Raw genomic sequence first — 23908 nt, 5'->3', positions numbered from 1 at the left:
GCTCCATGAAATATTTAAGTAAAAGGAAAACCAAGTCTGCCCAGCCAGGTGGCAGCTTCTCCGACACCAGAGCTGGGCAACCTGCACCCTGGACACCGGCCTTCCTGGGCAGCTGGGAGCTGTGCGGAGCCTCCCTCCAAGCAACATCGGCCAGGGGAATGGGACTTGGCCCCGACGTGTGAGGGGAGCAGGAGTGTCCGAGTGGGGAGGGGGCCACTCCCAGGGTTCACAGACCCAGAGGCTGAGCCGGGGAGCCAGTTCCCCGGGGACAGCAGTGTCGGGGGCCAGCAGCATGCCTGACCACGGCTCCCGGACTCGTCCCTCATTCCCAGGCCCCGAGGTCCTGGCTTGTGAGGGGGTTTCCTGCGTCAGAGACACGATTCCCCTCTGCTTGAGCAGGTGCTCAGGCTTGGTGGCCAGCCCTCCGCTCCCCCCGAGCCATGAAGAGCCAGACATGCAGCGACACACAGACAGACAGGAGACACTCACAGGCACGCGGCTGTGGACACACACACACACACACAGTAGTGTTCTGAACAACAGGCCTGTGTGACCGGCCTCCCAGGTGTCCTCTGAGCATCTGTGGCACTCTCACGTCCCCGCCACGTCGGCTCTAGAGAAAGAGACGTCCCACCACAGGGGCTGGAAACAGGCCTCTTCCCCAGTGCCGGGCAGGATCCAGGGGCCACGGGAGGGCCCGCCTGGCTCGGTGCTAGGCTGCCCCGGCCTCCCCGGGAGCCCGGGCTCACAGCGCCCGTGGACACAGGGGTGGGTGTGAGGTCCCGTCCGGGGTCAGACCTCTGTCCGATTCCGCGGACCCGCCCAGACCCAACACAGGGAGGGGCTGAGGGGAGTCTGGCCTCTGGGGAGCTCCTGAGGAGTGTGGCCCTGAGGGGAGGAGAGAGGGCAGGTGTGACCTCCCCGATGGTCACTGTCCTCACATCAGCCTCCTTTGGGGCCAACGCTCCCTCTGCCTGCCCTCCCTCAGGGTGGTGGGGCGGGTCTTCTGGGGTCCCTTTGTGAGCCCACAGAGTACTGGCACCAGGACCCAGCACCAGCGCCTTCCTGGGAAGAGGGGGACAGCCATGGCTCAGCCCCTCACCTTCTGGGACCTCCCAGGCTGGGGGCAGTGCAGCTGCCCACCCAGCCCCCTCGGCCCAGGCTCGTCACCCTTCCGCCGGGCACCACAGCCAGGAGGGGCAGGCAGGAGGCCGGGGACAGCACCCCGCCTCCTCTGGACCAAGAAGCCTTCTCCTCCCCCCAGCACAATCCCGCCACCCTCGAAGAAGGATCTGGCGCAGCACAGAGTGCCCTGCAGACAGGCGTGTGCCAGGGAAATGCAGGCTCCCGGGGACACAGGGACCGGGACCGGAGCTAGGGTCAACACCGGTCCCTCGGCAGAGAGAAGGGACGTCCCACTCCGAGCACTCGTCATGCACAAAGGCACAGCAAGCAGACTCCCGGAAGGGCAGCTGGTCTGAGGGCAAAGTCAGCGCTCAGCCTGGCTGGTCCCCCCACTCCCCCCGGCCGCGGCCCCGGGGGGCGGGGGGACCCTGACGCAGCCTGAGGAGCCTCTGTGCCAAGGGGCTACACGTCCCCCGGCTTCGAGAGCCCCGTCATTCGCACACAGGTAGGACAGCCAGGCAGAACGGGGCCCCACCACGCAAAGGCCACAAACCCGAGCTGCTAAACTTAATGCACGTTGTCTTGTCGGCAGCGTCTCATCACATAATCACATAATCGGACTTTTGTTCTCCTGCAGCGGGCGCGGCACGCAACCCGTTGACTGATTGCTGGCTGGAACCGTGCCCCCCTCCCCCCGTAAGTGCCGCCCCACTGGGTCAGCCTGGGGCGAGGGCACAGCGGCGGCCCTGGCTCAGGACGGTCCCACTCCCGAGGGCTGGGGCGGCCCGAGATGGGGGGAAGGGGGAGGGAGGGAGGTGTGACGCCCCCGGACCGCCAGCCCACGGGAGGAGGTGAAGGTGGGAGTGGGCAGCTGCAGGGTCAGGCGGGCTTCCCTGGCCCCAAACAGCCCCCGCCCCCCATGCACCACCTCGAGGACCCTGGGGCAAGGCCCTTCTCCCGCGTCAGCATGAGCTCGGAGGGCAGAGGACAAGCAGAGACCTGAGCGTGTCTCCTGGCACCAGACCCTTTCCCAGGGGCACGGGCTAACATGCTGGAGGCCCAGGACAAGCAGGGCAGAGGGCGCCGAAGGGGGGGATGAGGTTCAAGGAGGACCTGGAGGAGGGGGACCCCGCGCCCCGCTGCGGAGAACAGCTCCACGCCGGACAGGGCCCGCTGAGAGCCTGCGTTCCTGCAGGGGAGACCATGGCGGGGCCGCGGGGTCCCCCGGAGCGGGGAGAGGAGAGGCCGCTCTCTCACTGCTGCGGGCCCCATGTCGGGAGGACCAGGGGGTTTCTCATCCACGCTCCCCGGAAGTCTCCACTGACCTCTTCCGCCACAGCCACTTCCCTCACAGCAGAGGGGCCGGCGGTCCCAGAAATAATTAGTTGCTTTGACTCATGTAATCAATTAACAGCAGAATCACTGCTCACAGAGCAAAACAAGAGGACGGCACGCCCAGGGAAGGGGGGCAGCGGCGGGAAGGTGTCCCTCTGCCTTGCCCGCGGCCACACACAGCCCTCCCGGAGCGCGACAATGGCTCCCAAGGTCAGGAGGGCGATGGAGAGGGGGCAGGACCTGGGAACCAGGTGCCGGCAGGTGACAGGTGCCATGTCCACACCAGCCCGAGGCTCAGAGACACTCCCCCCAGTGCCCACCACGTGTCTGGACCAACGCAGTCCTTGAGAGAGGGTGTGTGCGGTGCGTGTGCACGCGCGCACACACATGCACCCCCAGTGCCCCAGAAGGTCTGCTGCTCGGAAACCTCGGCTCAGAGTTCATCTCCACGTTAAAGAATTTCCCAAGTAAGTCAACAAAAGCCTTGTTAGAGAGAGTCTGGAACCCCTGGAGCTCTCAGCTCTTCGTTTACAGCAGGTCCTCACTGCCCGCACTGGGGCCCCTTCGTCGGGGCTGGGGGGCGGAAGGACAGCCACCGACCTCGCTGACCTGAAGGAAACAACAGGGCTTCTGAGAAGCTGCGGGTGGTTGAGACATCAGCCCAGCGGTGAGGGCTCTGGCCCCCAAAGGCGCCGGCCGTCCACAGACCAGGGCAGCTGCAGGACCGGCTGCCCCAGGAGTGGCCCGAGGCTGGAGGACAAGGGCCGCTCAGAATCCAGTCAAACCCGGAGCTGCTGGAAACCCGCCGTTGCCTGTCCTCCTGTTTGCACCTCCCCCACCCACGCTGCGGGGCGCCGACCTGTGAGGGGCCAGGTCCTGCACCCCCCAACCACTCCCAGCACACGGGCTGAGGGCAGGGGTCCCCGAGGTGCTGGCGAGCACTTCTTAGTGCCTTTGGACTACAGTCCTCAAAACCAAAGGAAAGTCGGAGTGAAGGTTTGGCGATGAAAGGCGTGGGTGTGGGAAGTGTACCGGGGCCACAGAGGGCTGTCGGGGTCCCACGGCCTCACTGAGCCCTGGGCGTCTCCCCAGACTGGAGGAGCACCAGCGTTTGGGGGGGTCTCCCTCACACTGGCAACGTGACTCGCACTGGACGCCCCGGGCACCAGGGGCAGTGAGGTCAGACGGTGCCCGGGAGCTTTCCCAAGGGCCCAGGGAGTCGAATCCCGCTCCAGGGCGCAGGGCAGGGCAGAAAGCGGGCCAGGGTCCGTCAGGGCCGAGGCCGCGGTCCCCAGAGGAGCCCCCAGGACACGCCCCCCACCAGCTCGACCCAGCGCTGACGACGCAGCCCCCGCCGCGGTCCGCAAGGCCAGGGACCCGGGCAGGGCTCGCACCAACGCCCCTGCGCGCCCGCCCCGCTCCGCCGCACCGACGGGAAGGCCGCGCGCCCTCGATGGGCGCCCCGCGGGGCCCGCACCTACCGTAGCGGCTCGGCTCGCGGCAGTAGCGCAGGATGGGCAGCGCGTCCACCCTCGGCGTCTCGGGGGCGCCCGCGGGGTCTGCGCCCGGGGCTCGGCCGGGGCCGGGGTACTGGCTGCCGCCGCCCTCGGTGATGGGCCCCGCGTCCCCCGCCCCGCTCGCCGCGGGGGTCACCACGAAGCGCTGGGACATGGTGGCCCGAGCGCCAGCCCCAGCCGCCAGGTTCCCGGGCGCCAGCAGAGCCGCAAGGCTCGGGCTGGGCGGGCAGGGGCGGGGCCGGGGCCGGGGCGGGGCCAGCGGCGGGGGACGAGCCTGCCCCTGGGACCCGGCGGCTGTCAAGCACGGAGGGGCCGAGGCGCGCGAGAGAAGGGGAGCCGGCGGGGACCACTAGGAGAGCGGTTGGGGTCAGTCACTGGGGAATGGGGCACATTCCCTCCGTGAGGCAGGAAGCCTCCCTCTCCAGGCCAGAGTGTCCCTTCAGAAGAGCAGGGTCTTGGGGGCCTCGCTCTAAGACCTTGGAGACACCCCTCCCCCAACCCAGGCAGCCGGAGTCAGTACCGGGGCTTGGGACACCACGCCAGCGGATGCTGGAGACCTCTCTGGTCTGGGACAGTGACCACCCCCAGCGGCAGAACGGCAGCCAGGGACCCGTTACAAGGAGGCAGGTGCCAGAGTTTCAGGGAGTGAGTGAGGGCAGCGGCCTCCTGGACCATGGGGTCTGGGCTACGCTCCCTCTGCCGGGCATGGTCCCATTCCTCCTACTCTGGCCTCTTGACCGTCAGGTGTTCAGCAGTTGGCCCCAGAGGTCAGGCAGCTGGCCTCAGACTTCTACCGGATGGAGGAGCGGTCGGGAAGGAGTGGGTGAGACCAGGAGGTCCGGGAACGACGCGCCAGGCAGGAAATGTGGCCAAGAACTAGCCTACTCTGTCTATGGGCACTACAACACAAGTCCCAGCCCCAGGCTAGCTTTGTGTTAATATTGCTACTCCTTCATGATTTCGGTGTAGCACTTTACAATATTCAACATCTTTTGCACATTCACTTGCTCAACAAATATTTACTAGTGCCTAGCTACGCCAGACCCTGCAGGTATCCGAGAAGACAGAAAGCCCTGCCTCCATGAAGCATGCATTCTGGGAAGAGCGAGAGACCAGAGCTGTGAGGGAGAAGCAGACAAAGAAGGGGTCTATCGAGGAGAAACTGTGAGTGCGGTGTCCAGGGCGCTCCCAGGAGAAGATGATCTTTGAGCAATGACTTCAAGAAGGTCAGTAATCAGCTGTGTGACTTTCTACTCATTTGCCTCATGGTGCATAAGGGCTGCTCCTGGTCCAGCCATCACAGTCACACTCTGGCCGTAGAGAGAGGAGACCGGAGAAAGGCAGTTAGGCCCCACTTTCAAGAGTGCAGCCCAGAAGCCACACACAATACTTTCGCTTGACCCATTAGCCAGAACTTAGTCACATGGCCATGCGGGCCCATGAAGAAGGCTGGGAAATGTGCCTGCTGACGTGTGGGGGCTCTGTTAATGAGGAAGCACGAGAGGTCGGGTATTAGGCCACACGGAGCCAGGAGGAAAGGAAGACCCAGGGTGTTGGATGCTGAGGACTCCTTTCTGCACGCCTCTTGCGTCCCCACCCCCACTCCCACAGCGCAGAGGGAACAGCCAGGGACCAAGCGCTCACGCACACCTGGGCACACCTGGCAGCCCCCATCTCGCTCCTGGACAGCCTCCTTGGGTTCTTCTGGGGGCTCTGGAGGCCGTGCAGGCCCGGGGCGCTCTCCAGGACGGATGGGGACGGCAGCCGTGCATCTCCCCTGCCCATTCACATACAGTGCTTTCTCTGCCCTTCCGCCCAGTGCATGTTTGCCCAGGATGACATGTGAGTTATTTTGGGACGGTTCCCCCACCCGTGCATTTAGCGTTTTCTTGGAAGGGCCCCGGACCAATACAGAGTTCTGCTGAGAGCCGGCAGCTCACGGTGCCGCTTCGACCCAGGCCGCAGACAGGTTGTTGGTGGACTTCGTGTGCACGTGCTCCCGTCCGGCTGCTGTTGTAAGGGATCTGGCGACTCTGCTGGTGTGTAAAACCAGAGCACACAGCGAGGACGCAGGTGCTTGGAGCCTGGCGCGGGGCAGAGCCCCGTTCTGCCGTCCAGCCGGCTCTCAGTTCAGCCCCTGAGTTCCGCGGGGAACCTGCCCACCTGGAAATCACCAGTCGTGTCCGTCCTTGCTGTGCCTGCTCTGCTTTCTCTCCCTGTTTTTGATCTTGCCTTGGAATTTTCTGGACATTCCCGGACCACATGGCTGGAGCCGCTTGTCCGGTCTGAGCTGAGACAGGAGCGGCCCGGAGCCTCCCGGCGAGGCAGGGTGCCGGCCAGCGGTGTGGAACAGGGTCTCTTGCTCCCCTCCGCTGGGGCAGGGCTGGGGCCAACAGCACTGGTGGCCCTCGGTCGTCAGAGGCCCCCGGGGTTCACAGAGCAGGGGGAGGGCCCGAAGCTCCAGTCTGTCCCCACGAGACCCTGCGGTAGCAGCGGGCGGGCCTGAAGGACAGCCCGGAGCAGAGCTGTGGCCGAGGCTCCTGCTGCTGGGTTCTCAGCCCCTGACACGGGTCTCCCCGTGCCCGCGCGGCCACTAGGGGAGTCCCCCCCAGACAGCCCTGGCCTCGCCCTGACGGGCAGCCTCTTCTGGGGACTTTCTCAAAATCACCATCTTCTACCGAGTCTCTGATCTTAATGTCTTCGGCTAATAAAGCGTTCACGGTCCGTAAGTTTCACATTTATGTGTGTGTGTATGTATGTGTGCGCGCACACGTATGTGTGCATGTGTCTGTCTCTGTGTGAGTGTGTAACGTGTGTGTGTATCTCCGCGTCCGTCCGTGTGTGTTTCCGTGTGCGTGCGTGTGTTTATTTGGTGGGTTGACTGTTGGTTGAGGTCTCAGGGGCAAACCATCAGACTCACCATTTCTGGGCAGAGTTCTGTGGTCCTGCCCAACAGCACAGCGGGACGGCGCACTGTCTGCCCCGGCCCTGTCCCCCCGCAGCACCGGCCACTTGGTTGGTCACGGAGGGGAGGGCCACGGCAAGGAGGACACGGAGCAGAGACAGAAGTGGGGGTAAACAGAGGGCAGACAGAGAGGGAGGAGGCAGGGTCCCAGCGGCCTCTCCGCCTCTTCCCGGAGCCAGGCGCGCACGACTGCCGGACGCCTCTCCGCCTGTGCTGGGCCGGACTGTGCCGGCGCCTCGGGTCAGCTCGGGCCCTGGCGGGACTGAGATGTGGGCAGCCACGTGCGGCCGGAAGCTGCCCGGCGGGGCGTGAGGCTGTGCCTGAAAGCTCCACAGCAGCGTCTGCGCGGCCGGTCTGGGTGGTGGGCTCCCATGGCCCTTGTCTTCCTCGGACGGACTGATTGCGGAGCACAGTGCCCCCTGCCTGCGCCCAGGTCGTTGCAGCGGCAACACTTCTCTTGTGGAATATCACGTCGTGTCCAGACCGCATCTTCTCACGTCGATGGGACTGCGGCTCCTTCCGCATCTCGGCTACTGTCGAAAATGTGGCTGTAAACATCGGGGCGTGTGCGTTCCTTCAAACTGTCTTTGGGTGAATAGTGGGTGTGGAATTGCTGGGTCATAGGGCAGCTCTAGTTTCAACTTTTGGAGGAACCTCCATGCTGTTTTCCAGAGTGGCTGCCCCAGCTTGCATTCCCACCAACATGCAGGAGGGTTCCCCTATCTCCGCATCCTCGCCAGCATCTGTCCTTTCCTGACTTGCTGATTTGAGCCATTCTGACTGGTGTGAGGTGGTATTTTATTATGGTTTTTTTTTAGATTTTATTTATTTATTTGTCAGAGATAGAGAGAGGGACAGACAGACAGAGGCGGAGGGGGAAGCAGATTCCCCGCTGAGCAGAGAGCCTGATGCGGGGCTCGATCCCAGGACCCTGAGATCACGACTGAGGCCCCAGGCACCCCTCACTGTGGTGTTGATCTGCATTTCCCTGACAATGAGAGATGAGGAACATCTTTCCATGCGTCTGCTTGCTGGTCATCTGGATGTTTTCTTTGGAGAAATGTCTCTGGTCTGACCATTTTTAACCAGATTATTTGTTTTTTTGGATGTTGATAAATTCTTTGTATATATTGAACACTAACACTTCATAATACGGGAGGGGAGGGGTGGGGGACGGACGGCGTGGGGAAGTGTCGGCAGCTCTCCTTTTGGAAGGGTCGGCCGTCAGTGACTGCGAATTCTCACTGTTATTTGGTCTGGCAAGTGTCGGAACGGCTGCCGGCTCATGGCTACTGGTCTTAGCTTCTGCATGTCTCACGCGAATTGTGTGCCGAGGTAGATTAAACCCTCATGGAGTCTGGTCTAGACGAGGAGAGGGAGAGAGAGAGGTGAGGAACCAGGCACACGGGAGGGCCCGTGCAGAGGGGGTGTGCCGGGGAAGACACAGGGACAGGCTGCAGACACGGCAGCTGACCCTGGGGGCTGGGGTCGTGCAGTGCGGTGGACAGAAGCAGGGCCGTGGAAAGCACCGCACGGGGTGTGTGTGGCGGCTGCAGGTCCCCAGCCTGCGGGTCACCCACCCCACGCCAGCGCAGCGGGATGCAGCCCCGCCCTCGTTCCGGCTCACTCCGCGGTGGCGTCTGCTGCTGTGGGGCAGGTCGGGCAGGTCACTGCAGACTCTGAGATCAGTCTCAGAGGATCCCTCGCTCGGAAGCCCAGACGCCCCGAGACGGCACCTCGTGCCTTTCCTACCCGCAGGCTCCAGTCCCGTCCTTGTCCGTGTGGCTCCCAAATCCCTGGGCCGACCTGTCGCCACGGGCCCCTCCCTACGGCGAGACCTGCCCCACTTTGGACATGTAAACACGGAAACTTGGGCCACCGGAGCCGCTGCCTTCCTCGGTACAGTGACCTGACCCTTTGAGTTCTCTTGGCCCCTCGGTCCCCTGGGAGCTCAGGTTTCCTGGGCTGGGCATCTCAGTCTACTCAAACGAGGTGTGCCCAGGGTGATTCTGGCCCTGAGTCTCCCTGGGCCACCTCCCAAAGCTTGGGGGCACAGAGTGTATCAGACTCAGGAGGCGGCAGCCCCCAGCTGGGTCTGCTTCCCGTTCTCGGTGGCCTGGGTGCTGTCCGTGGGCAGCTAGCCCGCATTGCAAAGACCCCTTGTGTCCTAGACAGACTGCTCGTGGAGCACGGCTGCGACAGAACGTTCAGTGCCGTCAGCACGCGCCCGTCACCACGCGCCCATCGGCCGTCCGTCCGTGACCTCCCTCCCCCTCCCGCCCGGCGCCCAGCGCCCAGCGCCCACCCGCCCAGCACCCAGCGCCCAGCGCCCAGCGCCCTCCCGCGGCCCTGTCGCCCTTCCCCATGCGGCCCGCGGCCCTCCACTCCTCCGTCCAACCACGGTGTAGGGAATGTGCAGGATCCTTTGCTGCACAGCTGGGGACACAGTTGGGAGCCCTGTGGTGGCTCCTGAGGTAATGGCCGTCAGGAGGAGAGCCGAGGGTTTGGGGAGGAGCCCAGAGAAGGGCCGAGTCTCGGTGGGCGGTCCAGCGGGGAGGGAGCATGGCCCATCCTGCCCACCAGGAGAACGACGGGGTTCGGAGCCGTTGGAAGAGACAGAAGATGTCTGTGCGGCTGCAGGCGGCTTGCACTGAAGGGAAGACGAGAGACGGGTCCTGCCCCCCTCCCAGCCGCACTCTGCCTGTGAGGCCCCGGAGCTCGCTCTTCTGCTGTTGAGAAAGGGTTGGTCTGCGCGTCTGCCGCGGAAGGTCCAGAGGGCGTTACCGAAAACGAGTGAAATTACTTCCCCGCTCCAGGGCTTCCTTTTTCCGCCATCAGGCCGCCCGCCACCTGGAAACGTCAGGGGCTCCCATTCTCCAAGTCGAACCGCCGTGCGGCTCTCAGGGCTCCCTGCGGCTCCTCCTCACTCGGACACTCACCCCCCACCTCACGCCCCCCTGAGAGTGCCCTGGACTGCCAGCCTTGCCCCCGAGGCTCACTCTAACCCCCGTTCGCCGCCCGCGCTGCGGCGCTTCCTCCTCCAGGGTTGGCTCATGCCAGCTTCCCCTCACTCCTCCGCAACATCTGCTGTTGCTCCGGCAGCCCTGCCTTGTCCCTGTGCTCTCTCGGGATGTCCGACCCCTCCGTCGGCTCCGACACGCCGGGGTCCTGCCTGCACGGACCCCGCCTCCTGCACAGACTCCCCACGGGGAGCAGCACAAACGGTGCCGCCGCAGACTGACACGCCCGGGCATGTGGGTGCTCCGAGGAAGGGCCGGCGCTGCCAGGGGACAGTTCCAGGCAAGAGCAGGGATTTCTGCCCGAAACACCTGCCTCCCTGTGGCCCCGGCAACACCAGGGTGCATGCGGCCACCAGGGGGGCTCCGAGGCTAGGGCTCCTCTCTGGCTGCGGTTTACGCGAGACGATGCACACAGATGCGTCGCTGAGCTCAGAGCTCGGAGGGTCCCGTGCCTGTGCGGCTGCCACGGGCATGGGGCAGAGACGCACCGCCGCCCGGGCACAGGGCAGAGACGCACCGCCGCCCGGAAAGTTCTCTTGACCCCAGGTCAGCGCTGCCCGGTCCCAAACTCCATGGGAGCCGGGTCACGCCGTGTGTCGCCAGACGCACCTCCTTGCTTCCTGGCTCCGAGCGAGGCGCTGTGCTGACGCACCACAGCGGGTTCACAGGTTCTCCCGTTGATGGAGGCTGGGCTGTGGCCCCGGGGGGCTGCCGGGACAAGGTCGCTTCAGGACTGCGTGGGCCAGCGTCCAGGGGCCCTTTACCGGGTCCGTCTCTGCTGGCGGACGCCTCGGAACGGAGCCCGCGGACTCCACGTCTGTTTGATCTCCCGAGAGGGGCCACAGTTTCCCAGAGTGCTGGTCTCCCTTCACAGCTTGGGCCCCCCGCCCCCGTTCTAGGAGGCGGCTCGTCGTCCACACCCGCCGTTGGCCACTCCCCGGTGTTGGCACTGGGTCGATGCCGTCGATCAGGAGCCCCACTCAGCAGTCTGGCCGGACAGGAGCTTGCCGCACACTGTGCCGTTCTCACGGAACGTCTTGATTCGCAGACGGGGAGACTGCGGCATGGGGGGTGGGTACCTCGCCCGTTCCCAGCCGGTCGGCACGGAGCAGGCTTGCGCCGACCGTCTGACTGCAGAGCCTGACTGGGAGGGGTTTGTTCTCCTCAGCCTGGACTCGGGCCTTGGCTCTGCTGTTGGCCTTGTCCTCGAGGGCTTGGAGCCCCTCGCCAGGACCCGTGCAGTCCCTCTGGCTCGTCTCCCTTAGGAAAAGCACCTCGTGTGGCCCTGGGCTTGCTGGCGGTTGTTTGGGCCACGAGCGGATTAGCCCGGGGCAGCCACCTGCGGCCACAGTTCTCTCTCCTGTCTGTGGGGAGGGTCCGCTCAGCACACACACACCGAAGGAGGCCACAGGCAGAGTGTGGGCCACAACTGCTGGCTGAGGTTTTCTGTCCTCTTGCTTTTGTCCAGGACCCCAAATGGCACAGTGAGCCCGCGGCCCCGGGGCCTGGAGGAAGGTTCGGGAGTGGCTGGGGTCGCCCAAACCAGGAGAAACGGCGGGGATGGACGTGGCGGCCAAGAGACCCTGCCCAGATCGGGTCTGGCTGGAGGGGTCAGTCCGCCTTCCAGGGGACCAGCAGGGCCTCCGGCGGCCCTCAGAGCCCTGGGCGTGCGTGCCGAGCCCTGGGATGCTGTCTCCCCTCCTCCCAGGTGCGGAGGAATTGGGGGCACCAGCCTCCATGCAGCCACGAGCGTGGTCCAGCCCCTGAAGAAAGGTGCCATTGGTGGCCTCAGGCATGTGGCAGGTTCTCTACCTCGTGCCCCCTCCATTCAGCCCTAACACCGACGGGGGCACAGCAAACTCCGTACCTATCCCCCCACGAGAGGCCCCAGGCAGGGCAGCTCCCACAGAATGTCCGGATCCCGCCACAGGGCCTCAGTGGCCCCATAAGCCCTGCCACCCGCCTCCCACCCCGACCCCAGGGCCCCTCCCGGAGCCGAGACCGGCAGGAGCCCCATGTCCAGCCCAGGGTCGAGCACACGGGCCCACGGAGGTTCTGGCTTCCCCTGTAGGGCCTGGGGGGGCCGCACGTGGCCGGCACTAGCCCTCCCGCCACCCCTCTACAGAGCACGGCTCTGTCTCCCCTGCGTCAGCCCAGGGCTCTGGCCTTGCTGGCTTCAGGGGTGGGCCGGCACCCAGCCTGAAAACAGGGATGGACGGACGGACAGGGGTGCGGCAGCTGGGGCTGAGAGGCCCGCCCAGCCCTCTGAGGAGGGGTCAGCTCCCCGGGATGAACCCGTGGGACCTGGTGAGCGGACCGATGACGTTTTGCGAAGGCGACTTCTTGTTTGCCGTTTTTCAACTGGAAGGAGTCATTCCCACGTCGAGCCGCAGACGCTGAGCGGAGGCCGCGTCGTGTTCAGGACAAGGGGCCTCTTCTCGCCTTCTTGCCCTGGTCCGCTGCATCCCGCGCACACCTGTCCGTCACCTCCAGTCCGCCTGGGAACAGAGAGGGATCTAGAAGCTGCCCAACCCCCTCCCGGCCCCCGGCAGACGCGGCGTGGCGGTGGTCAGCACTCACCAGCCTCCGGCCTGGCCGCCAGGGCGTCTCGGCGAATTCGGGGGCCCAGACGGTAGCTCTGCAAAGCCGCCTGGGCAGAAGGTCCTGCGGGACATCTTGACAGAGGCGAACGCATTCAGTTCTTGCCGGAGAGCGGGGGCTGAGAGGAGCCCCCGGTGCCGGAGGGTCGCCTGACAGAGGGCCATCCACCCGAGAAGCCAAACCCTCGCAGGCCGGCCGGCCGGTCAGGTGGGGAGGATGGGCCGTATCCCCGCCTGCCGCAGCCCAGGCAGGACCAGACAAGCCCAGCGCGCCCCACCCCACACCGCGGCCAGTCCAAGGGCAGGGACCTGGGGCTGGTGCGGTCCCCTTGGTCGTTAGGGCAGGGGTCCCCGTCCCAGGACGGGTATCGGGTTACCTGGCATCATCTGAGGGCTTGTGAGAACTCTTGCTCCCAAGGGGGGATGGAGGGCTTGGGCCCGGGACATGAGGGGCCCCCCCGGGAACTTGGAAGGACACCCAGGAGACCAGAACATGTGCACTGGCCCACAGTCGCCCAACGGAGAGCCCCAAGCAGGCGCGGCAGCTGTGGGGACCGTCATGCTGCACGTGCTGGGGCGTCTGCGAGGTCGGAGTAGTCGGGCACGAGAACCCGGGCGCTCGCGACATCTCAGCCCCAAGCAGGGGGTCTTGCCAGTGGGCGGGACCCGGAGCCCCGGGCGCCCCTGCAGCAGCTCTGAGCAGGTCCGGGAGCCGCGAGTGCTGGGGTGCGGTCGCTGCCCTCACCCTGGGGAGGCACTAGGCGCCCCATGGGATCACAGGTCTTCCGTGGAGTAAGTCGGAGCTGCGGATTAACTGGCGGCGAGAAACCTGTCTCACAGGCATCACCGCCCAACAGCTGCTCCCCCAGTCCACAGGCTGTTTGGGGAGGGGTCTTGACGGAGATCACTGGGCCACAGCGGGGTCTTTGGGTGGGTCTACTCCAACGCGGAAGAGGCCGGGGGCAAGACCAGCACCAGGGATTACGCAGGGAGGGCGGTGGGGAGCCGAGGAGAGACGGGGCACAGGCCCCTCCTGCTCCCAGCCAGCTCTGCACGGGTCTGGGGGGCTGAGTTACCCGTGCCACAGGCGGGGCAGGCACACAGCGGACGCCGTCCCCAGGGCCCTGCACAGTGGGCGCCGCACTGGAGGTGCCCCAGCCTCCGGGGAGCGCTGTGGGGGTCCTTCTGCCGGGACGGTCGGCCATCGGCATTGCGGGGCCTTCATGCCCATCCCCAGGACCTACTGGTGCCCGGCCCCCGACCAGCGGGGCTGCCCAGTGGGTACTTGGGCTGGGCTAGCGTGCGCTCCCTCCCCCCCGACCCCGGGCGCACCTCCGCCACCCGCAGGCTCCTGACTCTGCCCGCACCCAAGCCCCCACACCCGGCCTTCCCGGATGGTCCTGCCTGCGGCCTTCCTTCCTCCAGGCTTCGCTCAGTGTCTTCTGTCCAAGGCCTCAGCCCTGGTCTCCTGGTCTCCAGGCCGGGGGGACAGCAGTTGGCCTGAGCCTTGTCCCACCAGCCCGGGGTGGACCCGGGCCTGCGGGGGGGTCCCCCAGCCTCCCCATCTGCACGTTTGTTACTGAGGAGCCTGCGTCCATGGCACACACCGTGTCCCACCAGCGGGTCACTGCTCTCCATCCCCCTGTCCCAAGGGATCTGACTCCCTTCAAGCTCGGACTTTGTGGGAGGCTGTGGATGCTCTCTGGAGCTCGGGACACCTTCCTTAAGGTGGAATATTCCAGAATGCAAGGATCCCCAGAAGGCACTGTGACCCCTGGGAGCGGAGGGCGGAGCAGAAGGGTCAGACAGGCACAGGGAGCCAGCACCTTCAGGCGCCACCGGCTGTGGGCGCTGCGTCCCCCGTGGCCCCCTCCCCCAGGCTGGGGAGGCCAGGGCAGCCCCCACCGCAGGGCTCTTGCAGCAGGCCTGGCTGGTCTTGGACATGAGCCCCGAGGCACAGGAGCGTACCCGGAAGGCGGACGGAGAGGTCACAGGAATGTCCCTGATGGCCAAGGGCCACATGTGCAAAGAAGGTGGTGTCTGTCTTCTGGCCCTCGATCAGTGGCTCATGCCGTGTTTGAAGCAGGAGGGACAGGCTGAGGGCCGGCTGCCTCGGAGTGACTTGTGCCCAGACTCCCTCCCACCGCCCCCCGCCGGCCCACTCTCAGGGGCCGCCCTGGCTGACCTGCTTCCTGAGAAGGGCCCTGGGTGTGTGCTCAGCTCCGGGCTCCCCTGTCCACCGACCACCCCTCCCCTGTCTCCGGGGGCTTCGGACGGCGGAAGGACAAGGTTCGGTAGCACCTCCCTACACTTGGTCGCCCTCCGGAGCCTTCCCTGCAGCCCCTGACACGTGGCTCTGGAGGGCGTGGGGGTCTCTCGAAGACGCACAGCCTGTGCAGGGCCAGCGCCCTCTCCCAGAACACGCGGAAGCCACCCTGGGATGAGTGGGGACAAACCCTGGAAGCATGGGCCGCCGCCCGGTTCTGGAGAAGGACCTGACCAGGCCCTTCCAGGTCTGTAGGCCCTGGGTCCTGCCCTGTCTCTGTGGCGTCCTGGGGGAGGCGGTGAACACAGGCTCCCTCCCGTGCCATCAGTCCCCACCGGCCGGCCCCACAGCAGCTGCTCGAGGCCCCCTCCCCGTCCCATTTCGGGGAGTCTGCAACATATCCCTGCCTGTGGTCCACCCGCCCTGCCCTGCCTCCAGCACCCACCGTGGCACCGGCACGGGAGGGAACGGCAGGGGCCCTCAGAGCCCCTACGTGGTCAAAGAGAGGCACCCCATGCAGAAAGTGGGCCCGTCAGGGACGGGCCCGTCACCCCATGCAGCCTCCCCAGGTGCCAGGCCCGTCCCAGAGAGCCTGGGAGTGGAAAGGGACCAGAGCGGGGCGAGGGGGAGCCCGTGGGCCGCAGACACCTGCCCGAGGGCCCCGGGGGGCAACGCGCATGCGGGACCAGCCAGGCTCTGCCCTGACGCCTGGCATAGCTGCGCCCGGTCTCGGGGGCACCGGGGCAGTGGTGGGACCTGAGCCTGCCCCCCGCTGGCCTCACTGCCTGGGCAGGAAGCACAACCATGGTGCAGAGCCAGCAGAAGTGCACGGAAAGCAGTTAGGTGTGCAGGGTGTGGGCTTGGGGCCAGGGTTCCGCGTGTGAGCCGACCCGCGGGCAGGCCCTCACCCTTCCTGGCCCTGCGGACCCCAGGCTGACGCGCACCAGCCCGAGTAGGCTCCGGTCGCCCCTGCTGACACGGTGCTGGGCAGGCAGGGGGCTTCACCCCTGCAGGAGCTCCCGGAGCCCACCCTCTCCTGCCTCAGCCCCTGCTTTCCTTCCCTGTCTCCCCAGGGCCCAATGCCGGAGCCTTCCCTCCGCGGGGACCCTGTCCGGTCCATTGCAGCACCTCCAATCTCTTCCCAGGAGGGCTGGTTGTGAGAGAGGCAGAGACAGGGACAGAGACGTAGAGAGACAGTGAGACAGAGAAAGAGACGTAGAGAGACAGAGACAAAGATAGGTGTAGAGGGACAAAGAGAGACAGAGACGTAGGGAGACAGAGAGAGACACAGAGACAGAGATGTAGAGAGACAGTGAGGCAAAGAGACAGAGACGCAGAGAGACGGAGAGACAGAGACAGAGACAGAAGCTGAGTATCATTTCATAACGATCTTCAGAAATACTGGAACAAGGGGCGCCTGGGTGGCTCAGTGGGTTAAAGCCTCTGCCTTCGGCTCAGGTCATGATCCCAGGGTCCTGGGACCGAGCCCCGCATCGGGCTCTCTGCTCAGCGGGAGCCTGCTCCCCCCCTGTCCCTCCCTGTGCTTGTGCTCTCTCTCTCTCTGACAAATAAATAGGTAAAATCTTTAAAAAAAAATACTGGACCAAAGGTAAGTGCTACTGATTGTTAGAAACGGTCGCGTGTAAAACCTGATGAGACCAGGCTTGCTTCGCCGAGTCTCTTTCTCCTGGGAGGATGTGGAGTTGGCGGCATTTCCTGAGCCACCAGGCCGGCTGTGTCCCCCTGACATGACAGGTGTCCCTCCCAGGCCCCGGCACACGACAAAGTGGCCCGCAACAGAAGGTGACCTGGTCCTCAATTACGGGCTTGCCCCCGCGCTGACTGAGGAAGCAGGTGCCCCCCCAAACTGCACCCCTTTATCCCCACGGCCGCGACTTCCGGCAGGGATAGATCTGAAGGGCCTTCATCAGCCCGTCTGCTAACTTGAATGGGGGGGGTCGTGGGGACGCGTCAGCGCGTGTGCTTGAGGGATCTGCCGGCGCGGGCCAGCGTGACCTTGTTTTCTCTGCCCGTTTGTGCCCTCTGCTGGTGTGTCCGGACATAGCTGTCGCGAGGTGACCTTGTTCCCGGGGAGCAGAGGCTCACACAACACCTCCCTGCGCCGCCCCCACCGGGGCCTTCAGCCCGCCCCGAGCGGATTTCTCTCCCGCTCCCCGTGAAGCCACAGAGGGGCCCAGGGCTGGGGCAGGGCTGCGGGGTCAGGGACTCAGGCCCCTCCTGAACCACGGACTCACTGTCCACCCACAGCAGCGTCCCCGTGGCCCAGGATGGCTGCTGAGGCTCCATTCATCCCACCTGCCGTTCCATGGGGGTGCGGCGTGGGCGCTGGGGGCCCAGAGTCAGGGTCAGAGTCAAGGTGCTTCCCTGCTCCCCGGGAAGCCACAGACTGGGGCAAGGCCCTCCCTCCCGGGCTGCCTCCCTCCTCCCGGCAGTAGTTCAAGAACCAGCCGGCTCAGGGGTCCAGGAGGGAGCGGGAAGCCAGCCTGCCTCCCCACACCCCCAGGCAGAGGACCGGAATGAGACCAGGCTTACTTCGTCCAAGTCTCTTTTTTCCACTCTGGGGATCCGGTCACCCGCGTCACACACATCTTGTTCTAGGTGTGGCTGGGCTGCGATGGGGGTTTCTGTCCCCACGGGGTCTTCCTGACGAGCCCTCTCCGCCCCGCCCTGGAGGGGGCAGCCCCTCTGTGTCCGCAGAGGTCTAGGACTGCCTCTCCCTGGGGACAGGGCCCAGGACCCAAGGCCGATCTCCAGGACCTCTAGAAGCACTCTCTCCCGAGTGTCACCGCTGTGACTGACACGGGACCCCCTCGGGAGCTGGGACTGGACGTCTGCAGACTCGTGACTCCAGCAACGACTCTCTCTGCACACTTGGAACCACAGCAGTGTCGCTGGGGTTGAGACTATCACCTGTGGGACTGTCCCCCGTGGGCCTCCATTTGCCTATCTCCTGCTAGGGACTCCAGGGTGGCCCCCCGGACCTGCCTGGGCGGTGAGGTCACCGGCAGCTGCCCACTCGCCTGGGGGCTTCTGGTTCTACTTGTTCTCCTGGGACCACCTCCAGACCCTCCCTTCACTTATCTCTGCCCAACAAACGGTCCCAAGCCGGAGGAGAACAGCTCAGAGCCGTTAGTCCTTCTGACCCAGTGGTAAGGAATTTGGGCGGCCTCAGCCCTGCACCTCCCCACCCGTGGGGGTCACCCACTGGGAGGCGTCGTTAGCATGTCTGGCACCTTGGTTCCTCGGGTCCCTCTTCCCCTCCTCAGGACCCCCTCCCCTGGCTGGGCTCCCCTCCCCCTCCTCGGGACCCCTTCCCCTGGCTGGGCTCCCCTCCCCCTCCTCAGGACCCCCTCCCCTGGCTCAGGCTCCCCTCCCCCTCCTCAGGACCCCCTCCCCTGGCTCAGGCTCCCCTCCCCCTCCTCGGGACCCCCTTCCCCATCCTGGGGCCCCTTCCCCCTCCTCGGGTCCCTCTCCGCCTCCTTGAGGTCCCGTTCCCCGGTTCATCATGTCCCTGCAGGTTGCTGGGATTTGTCGGTAATAAGCCCGAGACCCTCCCTCGGTGGGGGTGTGTGGAAGCCGTGTCCTCTGTCTCCACGGTCCCGGGTTCCACCAGCGGGGAGCTGGAGGCCGCGGGAGCGCCCTGGGGCCCCTGTGGGAGGCTCGTGCCCGTCACCGCGCAGGCCGCAGGCCGTCCCTGCGTGCTCGGGGTTTCACTTGCTGGCTCTGGCATCGCGGCTGGGCCTCCCGGGGCCAGGGCTCCGAGCTGTGCCCACAGGAACCCCCGCGTCCAGAGCGCAGGCAGGAGCAATGGCCAGAAGTGCGGCCCAGTGGCCCGTGCCTGGACCCGAGCCTTCCGAGGGCGTGCGTGCCGGCTGTGACCGGCCGCTGCCGGCCCGAGCGAGACTTGTGTCCCCAGGCTCCCAGCCAGTGCTGGGCCTGAGGACCTGGGCGGCGGAGACCAACGGAAGTGACGCCTGCCCACGCCAGCCACGGTGCTTCGGCCACGACGGTGCTTCGGCCTGTGGTTCTGGCCTCGGTACACGCCTCCTCCCCGCTCGGAGGGCTGGTCCCTGTTTTCCACGTCAGCCCATCGATGTCTCCCGAACGGCAAGCACGAACGCCCGACTGAAGCTGGTCCTTGCTTTGCTTTACGGTTTGGGCTGGGTTTTGGCTGAAGTGACTTAGCGTCTCCTGTGGGATCAGGCCTTGCCCTGCGGCCAAGGTGAGGCAGCGAGTCGGGCTTGGACAGCCGACCCCAGACAGAGCCGGGGCCAGACCGCAGCGAAGGGGAGGCCGCACCCGTCTCTGGGCGGCGGAGGGCCCGGGGGCCGCTCTGGCACCTCTCACCTGAGGCGAGGCCAGCTTGGAGCCTCGTGGTTGCACCTGGGGACAGGGCTGGGGCTGCTGACCGTGCAGAGAGCTGGGGCGCGCGCCCGCTCAGGGCAGCGTGGCTGAGAGCGGGAGGAAGCCGTGTCCCCGGACACTGTTGCTCTCCAGCTGCTTGGACTTGAGGATGGAGCCTCTGCCTTGCTCCCCCGGCCGTCACTGACCCTGCCTTTCCCAAACCACGGCCCACGAACCCCTCTTCCTTCCTCTGACCTCCGACCCCTGAGTCAGGTCCCTCCTCAGGAGATGGTGGCCAGGCCCTCGGACTAAGGGACAACTGTCCCAGCTCCTCCCATGGCCACGGAGCGGACTCGGGCCCACCCCGCCCTCTGAGCCTCCTGGCCAGTGACCTTGCCCTCTGAACCTTGGCCACCCTCCAAGGCCACACCCGACACTGGTCCCGCCCCAAGTCCAGCCTCCGCTCCTGTGTCCAGTCTGACCCCCAGCCCAGGTCCCACCCGGAGTCCAAGACCAAGTCAGCCTGGCCCGCTCACGGCTTCAGTGCCCTTGGCCTGTCCCCAGCTGGACCCCAGCCAGCCTGCCTCAGGGCCTGACAGCCCGGATAGACTCTTCTCCATCTCTGACCTCCCGCCGATGCCCTCCCCTGTTCTCGTGCTCTAGAAACTTCTCCCAAGCCCCAACCTTCGATCCAGACTGGCAGAAGACTAACCCCCCTCCTGCCTCCCTCCTCCGAACTTCCTGAACGTGCCGGGCCGGTCCCATGGGTCCCCCAGGGGTGCTCCCTGACCCTTGGCCTTGCACGAGGGTCCCCAGGAGCCCCTGCTTCATTTCCTCTGCCTCAGCCTTTCTGTGGAAGACACCCACACGCCCTGAGCGGCCGGCAGCTCCGACAGCCTGCTGGGGCATTTGGGGTCTGAGCTCTGGATGCCCAGCAGCCCCCGTCCCTCCAGCTCTGAGCAGGTGGGCAGAGCACCCAGCCCTCGCCCATAACCTGACCAGTTCCCGGGTCCTTCCCTCCGCTTCTGGGAGAGGCCCCGTCTCATGCAGGCGGCGGGGGCTCTGCCCAGGCTCCGTTCCTCCTCTTCACCCTCTGCCTCTGCAAGACCCGCTCCGGCTCCGAGTCGCCGGCACCCTCACCCAGGTCACCCGAGCCGCCTCCTGCTCTGTGAGTCCGGCAGCCATGGGCAGCCCGCGGGCGACGCCTGCTGTACCGGTGCCCCGCGGGGGCCGCTGCATCTTCAGGGACAGGGAAGTCTTCTCAGCTCACTCCTTTGTCCATCTCGGGTCTCATCCGCACCCCCAAGGAAGCCCACCCACGGTGCTCCCTCCCTGGCGGCTGCGTGCCTCAGGGTCAGGCTGGCTGGCCCCGGGCTGCGTCCCTCAGGGTCAGGCTGGCTGGCCCCGGGCTGGGACCTGCGCTCATTCCTCAGGGTATGAGGAGGGATTCAGGGCATCACTGAGCAGCTCGAGTGTGGGAGGGGGCTGGCTTTTAGGGGTGGGGGAGGTGTAAGGCCTAAAGGCCCCCAGCCTGCTCCGCGGAGGGGCAGGAGGTTTGGGGAGGAGGGGTCTGAACCGGGAGGGTGTGTCTCAGGGTGCTGCGTGGGGGTCCCCAGAGGGCTACCAGTGCAAAGGTGGGATTGCCGAATGTCCCACGCAGCCCGGCTCCTGCCTCGGCACCTTGGGGTTTTTCCTTGGGGACACTGGGTGGGGCCCAGCGTCCGGGGCCTGTTGGAAAAGTACCGGCCAGCAGTCCACTGAGACATCGTTTTCTCAGGTTGATGGTTAATCCCGGGCGTCCCTGGAGAACAATCTGGCTGGTTTCTGGGAATGCCCTGAGTGGGAGGGGTTCTTGGCCGCAGGCTGGGGCCGAGCATGGAGGCTGCCGCTGCCCCCGAAGGCCCTGGGGGCGGGTGGACGGATGTGAGGACCCCCCCCCCCCACAGGTCAGCGTCCCCTGGACCCCGGTACTGCTGTCTGCTGCTTTTCCTTGGGCTGCAGGGGACGGCTTGGAGCCCCCGGTCTGGGGTCTGGGCCCTTTCACCAAGCAGCATCCCCGCCCCCTGCGGGTCCATGATGGGCCCTGAAGCCCCTCAGGGGGGAGAGGCGGAGCCTCTGGGAGCACGGCTGGACGTCCTTGTCAGGACAGCAGGGCCTCATGGCAGCCATGGGGAGGGAGGAAGCCAGAGCTTGGTCCCAGCTCTGCCTCCTGCCTGGAGGCTCCGCATCCCCAGGACTCAGTTTCCTCAGGTGCAAGGGAGGGGCTGACCCTGCCACCCTCCTGCAGGGGCTCTGTGTGAGGGGAGCAGCGGGTGCAGGGCGGGGGGCCGACCTCCCTGCCCCCTCTCCTCATAGCATCCCAGGCTTTGGAGGCTGAACATCCTCACTAAGCCTCATTTGAAATCCCGGAGGAGGACGTAAGCCTGTCGGGAGCTCCCAGAGCTGCGGAGAAGCTCCTCCCTGAGATCTGGGCTCCGTCATCCGTGGCATCCCCACTGCCCTGCATGGGGCGCCCCAGGCAGACCCTGCCTTTGCTGGCGGTGTCCGGTCTTTCTGAGCCTCCGCGCAAGGCCCAGTGGCCACACGGGGCAGCCCCGGGCTCTGCCTTCTCCACGGTCCCCGTCTCTGCTGCCCGCTGCCTCTGGGTCCGTATTTCCCAGCCCCCAGGGGCAGGTGCCGCTCCAGGCTAGCCGAGGGTCTCACCGAGGGTCTCATCCCTCCCTGGGGCCTGGGGCCCTGAACAGCTCTCACAGCTCGCTGCGTGCTGTCGCCGGACCATGCTGCCCTCCATCTGGCCGGGCATCCCCTCCATCTGGGTCTCCCGCCGTCCTCAGACCCAGACTCCCCCCGTTCTGGGCCTTGTTCAAGGGGCCCATCAAGCTGAGCTCCAGCGGGGACGAGGACTTCCATGTCCACAGCTGAGAGTCCCACTTTTCCAGCCTCGGGGTGCTTTCCCGCCGAGCAACGGTGTCTCCCCCGAGAGGCTGGCCGGGCGAGTTGAACCGCAGCTCAGGGAAACCCGCCACAGAGGACTCGTGGGCTCATCGTGATGTGCCGCGAGGTCGGGAGAGGCCCCTCCCAGAATCCAAGCCCGCGGAGGAGGGATTGAGGCTCAGAATACTGCCCAGGGACCCCCACCTGGAAGAAGGGGCTCTGCGATGTGTGACGGAAGCACTCGAGTCACCAAGGTCCCCGAGAAAATTAGGGTCAGCAGGAGCCAGACGCACACCCGACGCCAGTAGTGTACCGATCCTACTGCTACACCGGCGAAAGCTAAGACGATGCCCGGCCCTGCCAGGCGCTAGCAAAAGAGCTGCTCCTGCTTCAAGATCTTCTCAGAACGCGGCTTCCACACTCTAATCTAGTAAGTTCCTTCTAAGAAACTCCGTCCACAAGTTCAGAAACGGGGACCGCGGCAGCATCGACAGAACCAGCCCGACGCCAGGACGGCCGACTGGAGGAAAACGGGTGACGGTCCCCGTGCGGCCCTTCTCCAGGGCTTGTGAGTCTGACGGGCTGGGACGCGCTTGTACACGAAGTGCACTGTGCCCACCGACCCCGCTGGGAGTGGGGGTCACCAAGATCTGGGGTCCCCGGGTGCACACGCGGGTGTCCGAAGAAAATGCCTTTTTCTCAGCTCCTGTGCCTTTTCCAACTATGTTCCAAAAACGTGTTACTTTCATAATCACGATAGTTCTCCGAGTACACACGCGCGTCCTGTTACCTGACAACAGGACCTCGGTCGTCCGGCGAAGGCCTCCTCCGCTGTTTCCCACTCAACAAAGGGGAGGGTCTCTGCAGGGTGGACCCTGGGCTCCTCCCCCTCTCCTGGAAGTCCTGGAAGCTCATGCCCTGCCCACTGCCCCGCCCAGCTCCTGTCACAACAAAGGCCCACTCACCCCCCGCCCCAGCCAATCCCCCTGACAGGTCGGTGAAGACTCAGCAGTAAACAGGCAGGCGGGGAGGGGGCTCCAGGGTCACTGTGCTGGCCGCCTCCATGGGGAGCTGCCCTGTGGTGGGGGCGGAGCTGGGCATCCCTGCTCGCCGTGAGTGTGGCATTCGGAACATGGGGCCTTTTGCCAGTGGCGGCAGGTGCGAGGGACAGGACAGCTGGGCACCCAGACTCTGTCTCTCAGTCTCTCTCCCCGGCCCCCCAGCTCCCCGTGGCCGCCTGTCCCCACAGAGAGTGCCCTGCTCCTCCTACCCCCTGGGAAGACAGAGGCAGAGGAGACACAGAATATCAGAGGGGGGGGGGTGACTCTTAGAGCTTAACTCCAGGTCCATGAACGCAGGCTTGGGGGCGGGGGTGGGGACAGGAGGACATCAAACATCCCCTCCCGTGACTTCTGACTACTCAGTAACTCTGCTCCTTCAGGAAAACAAACAGCCCCAGCCCCGTTGAAGACAAAGGTTAATGATTTCGGAGATCACGGGACAGCCCAGCGCCTGCCCTGACGTGCCCTCACTCACCTGCTCCCTCCTGGGCCCGCCCCACCTGCTCACCTGCTGGGCCCGCCCCTCACCTGCCGCCTGCCCTGAGGACTTCAGCCTGGGGGGGGGCGGTCACTGATAACCAATCCCCAGGCTATGCATGCTGTCCCTGGGGCTTTGTGGTGCTGTCCTGTGCCCTGGGGGATACCCAGGAGCAGGGCTTCTTACTTTGGCTCCCTGCCCCACACGTGAGGAGGCCTGAGCCGTTCTCCATGGATCTGGAA

General features: G+C 65.7%; 1 protein-coding gene across 1 annotated transcript; it reads right to left on the bottom strand.

The window, feature by feature from the left end:
* Nucleotides 1-10460: 10460 nt before the first annotated feature.
* LOC116587126 (translation initiation factor IF-2-like) lies at nucleotides 10461-16047 on the bottom strand. Its single transcript, XM_032337843.1, is given in 3 exon segments — nucleotides 10461-12460; nucleotides 12543-15475; nucleotides 15823-16047. Coding segments are annotated over 2 exon segments (981 nt in total). The 5' UTR covers nucleotides 15949-16047; the 3' UTR covers nucleotides 10461-12460; nucleotides 12543-14620.
* Nucleotides 16048-23908: the final 7861 nt, after the last annotated feature.

This window comes from Mustela erminea, chromosome 3 (genome assembly GCF_009829155.1).
Source record: "Mustela erminea isolate mMusErm1 chromosome 3, mMusErm1.Pri, whole genome shotgun sequence".
Classification (NCBI taxonomy): Eukaryota; Metazoa; Chordata; class Mammalia; order Carnivora; family Mustelidae; genus Mustela; species Mustela erminea.
This window is presented reverse-complemented; position numbering and strand designations above follow the sequence as displayed.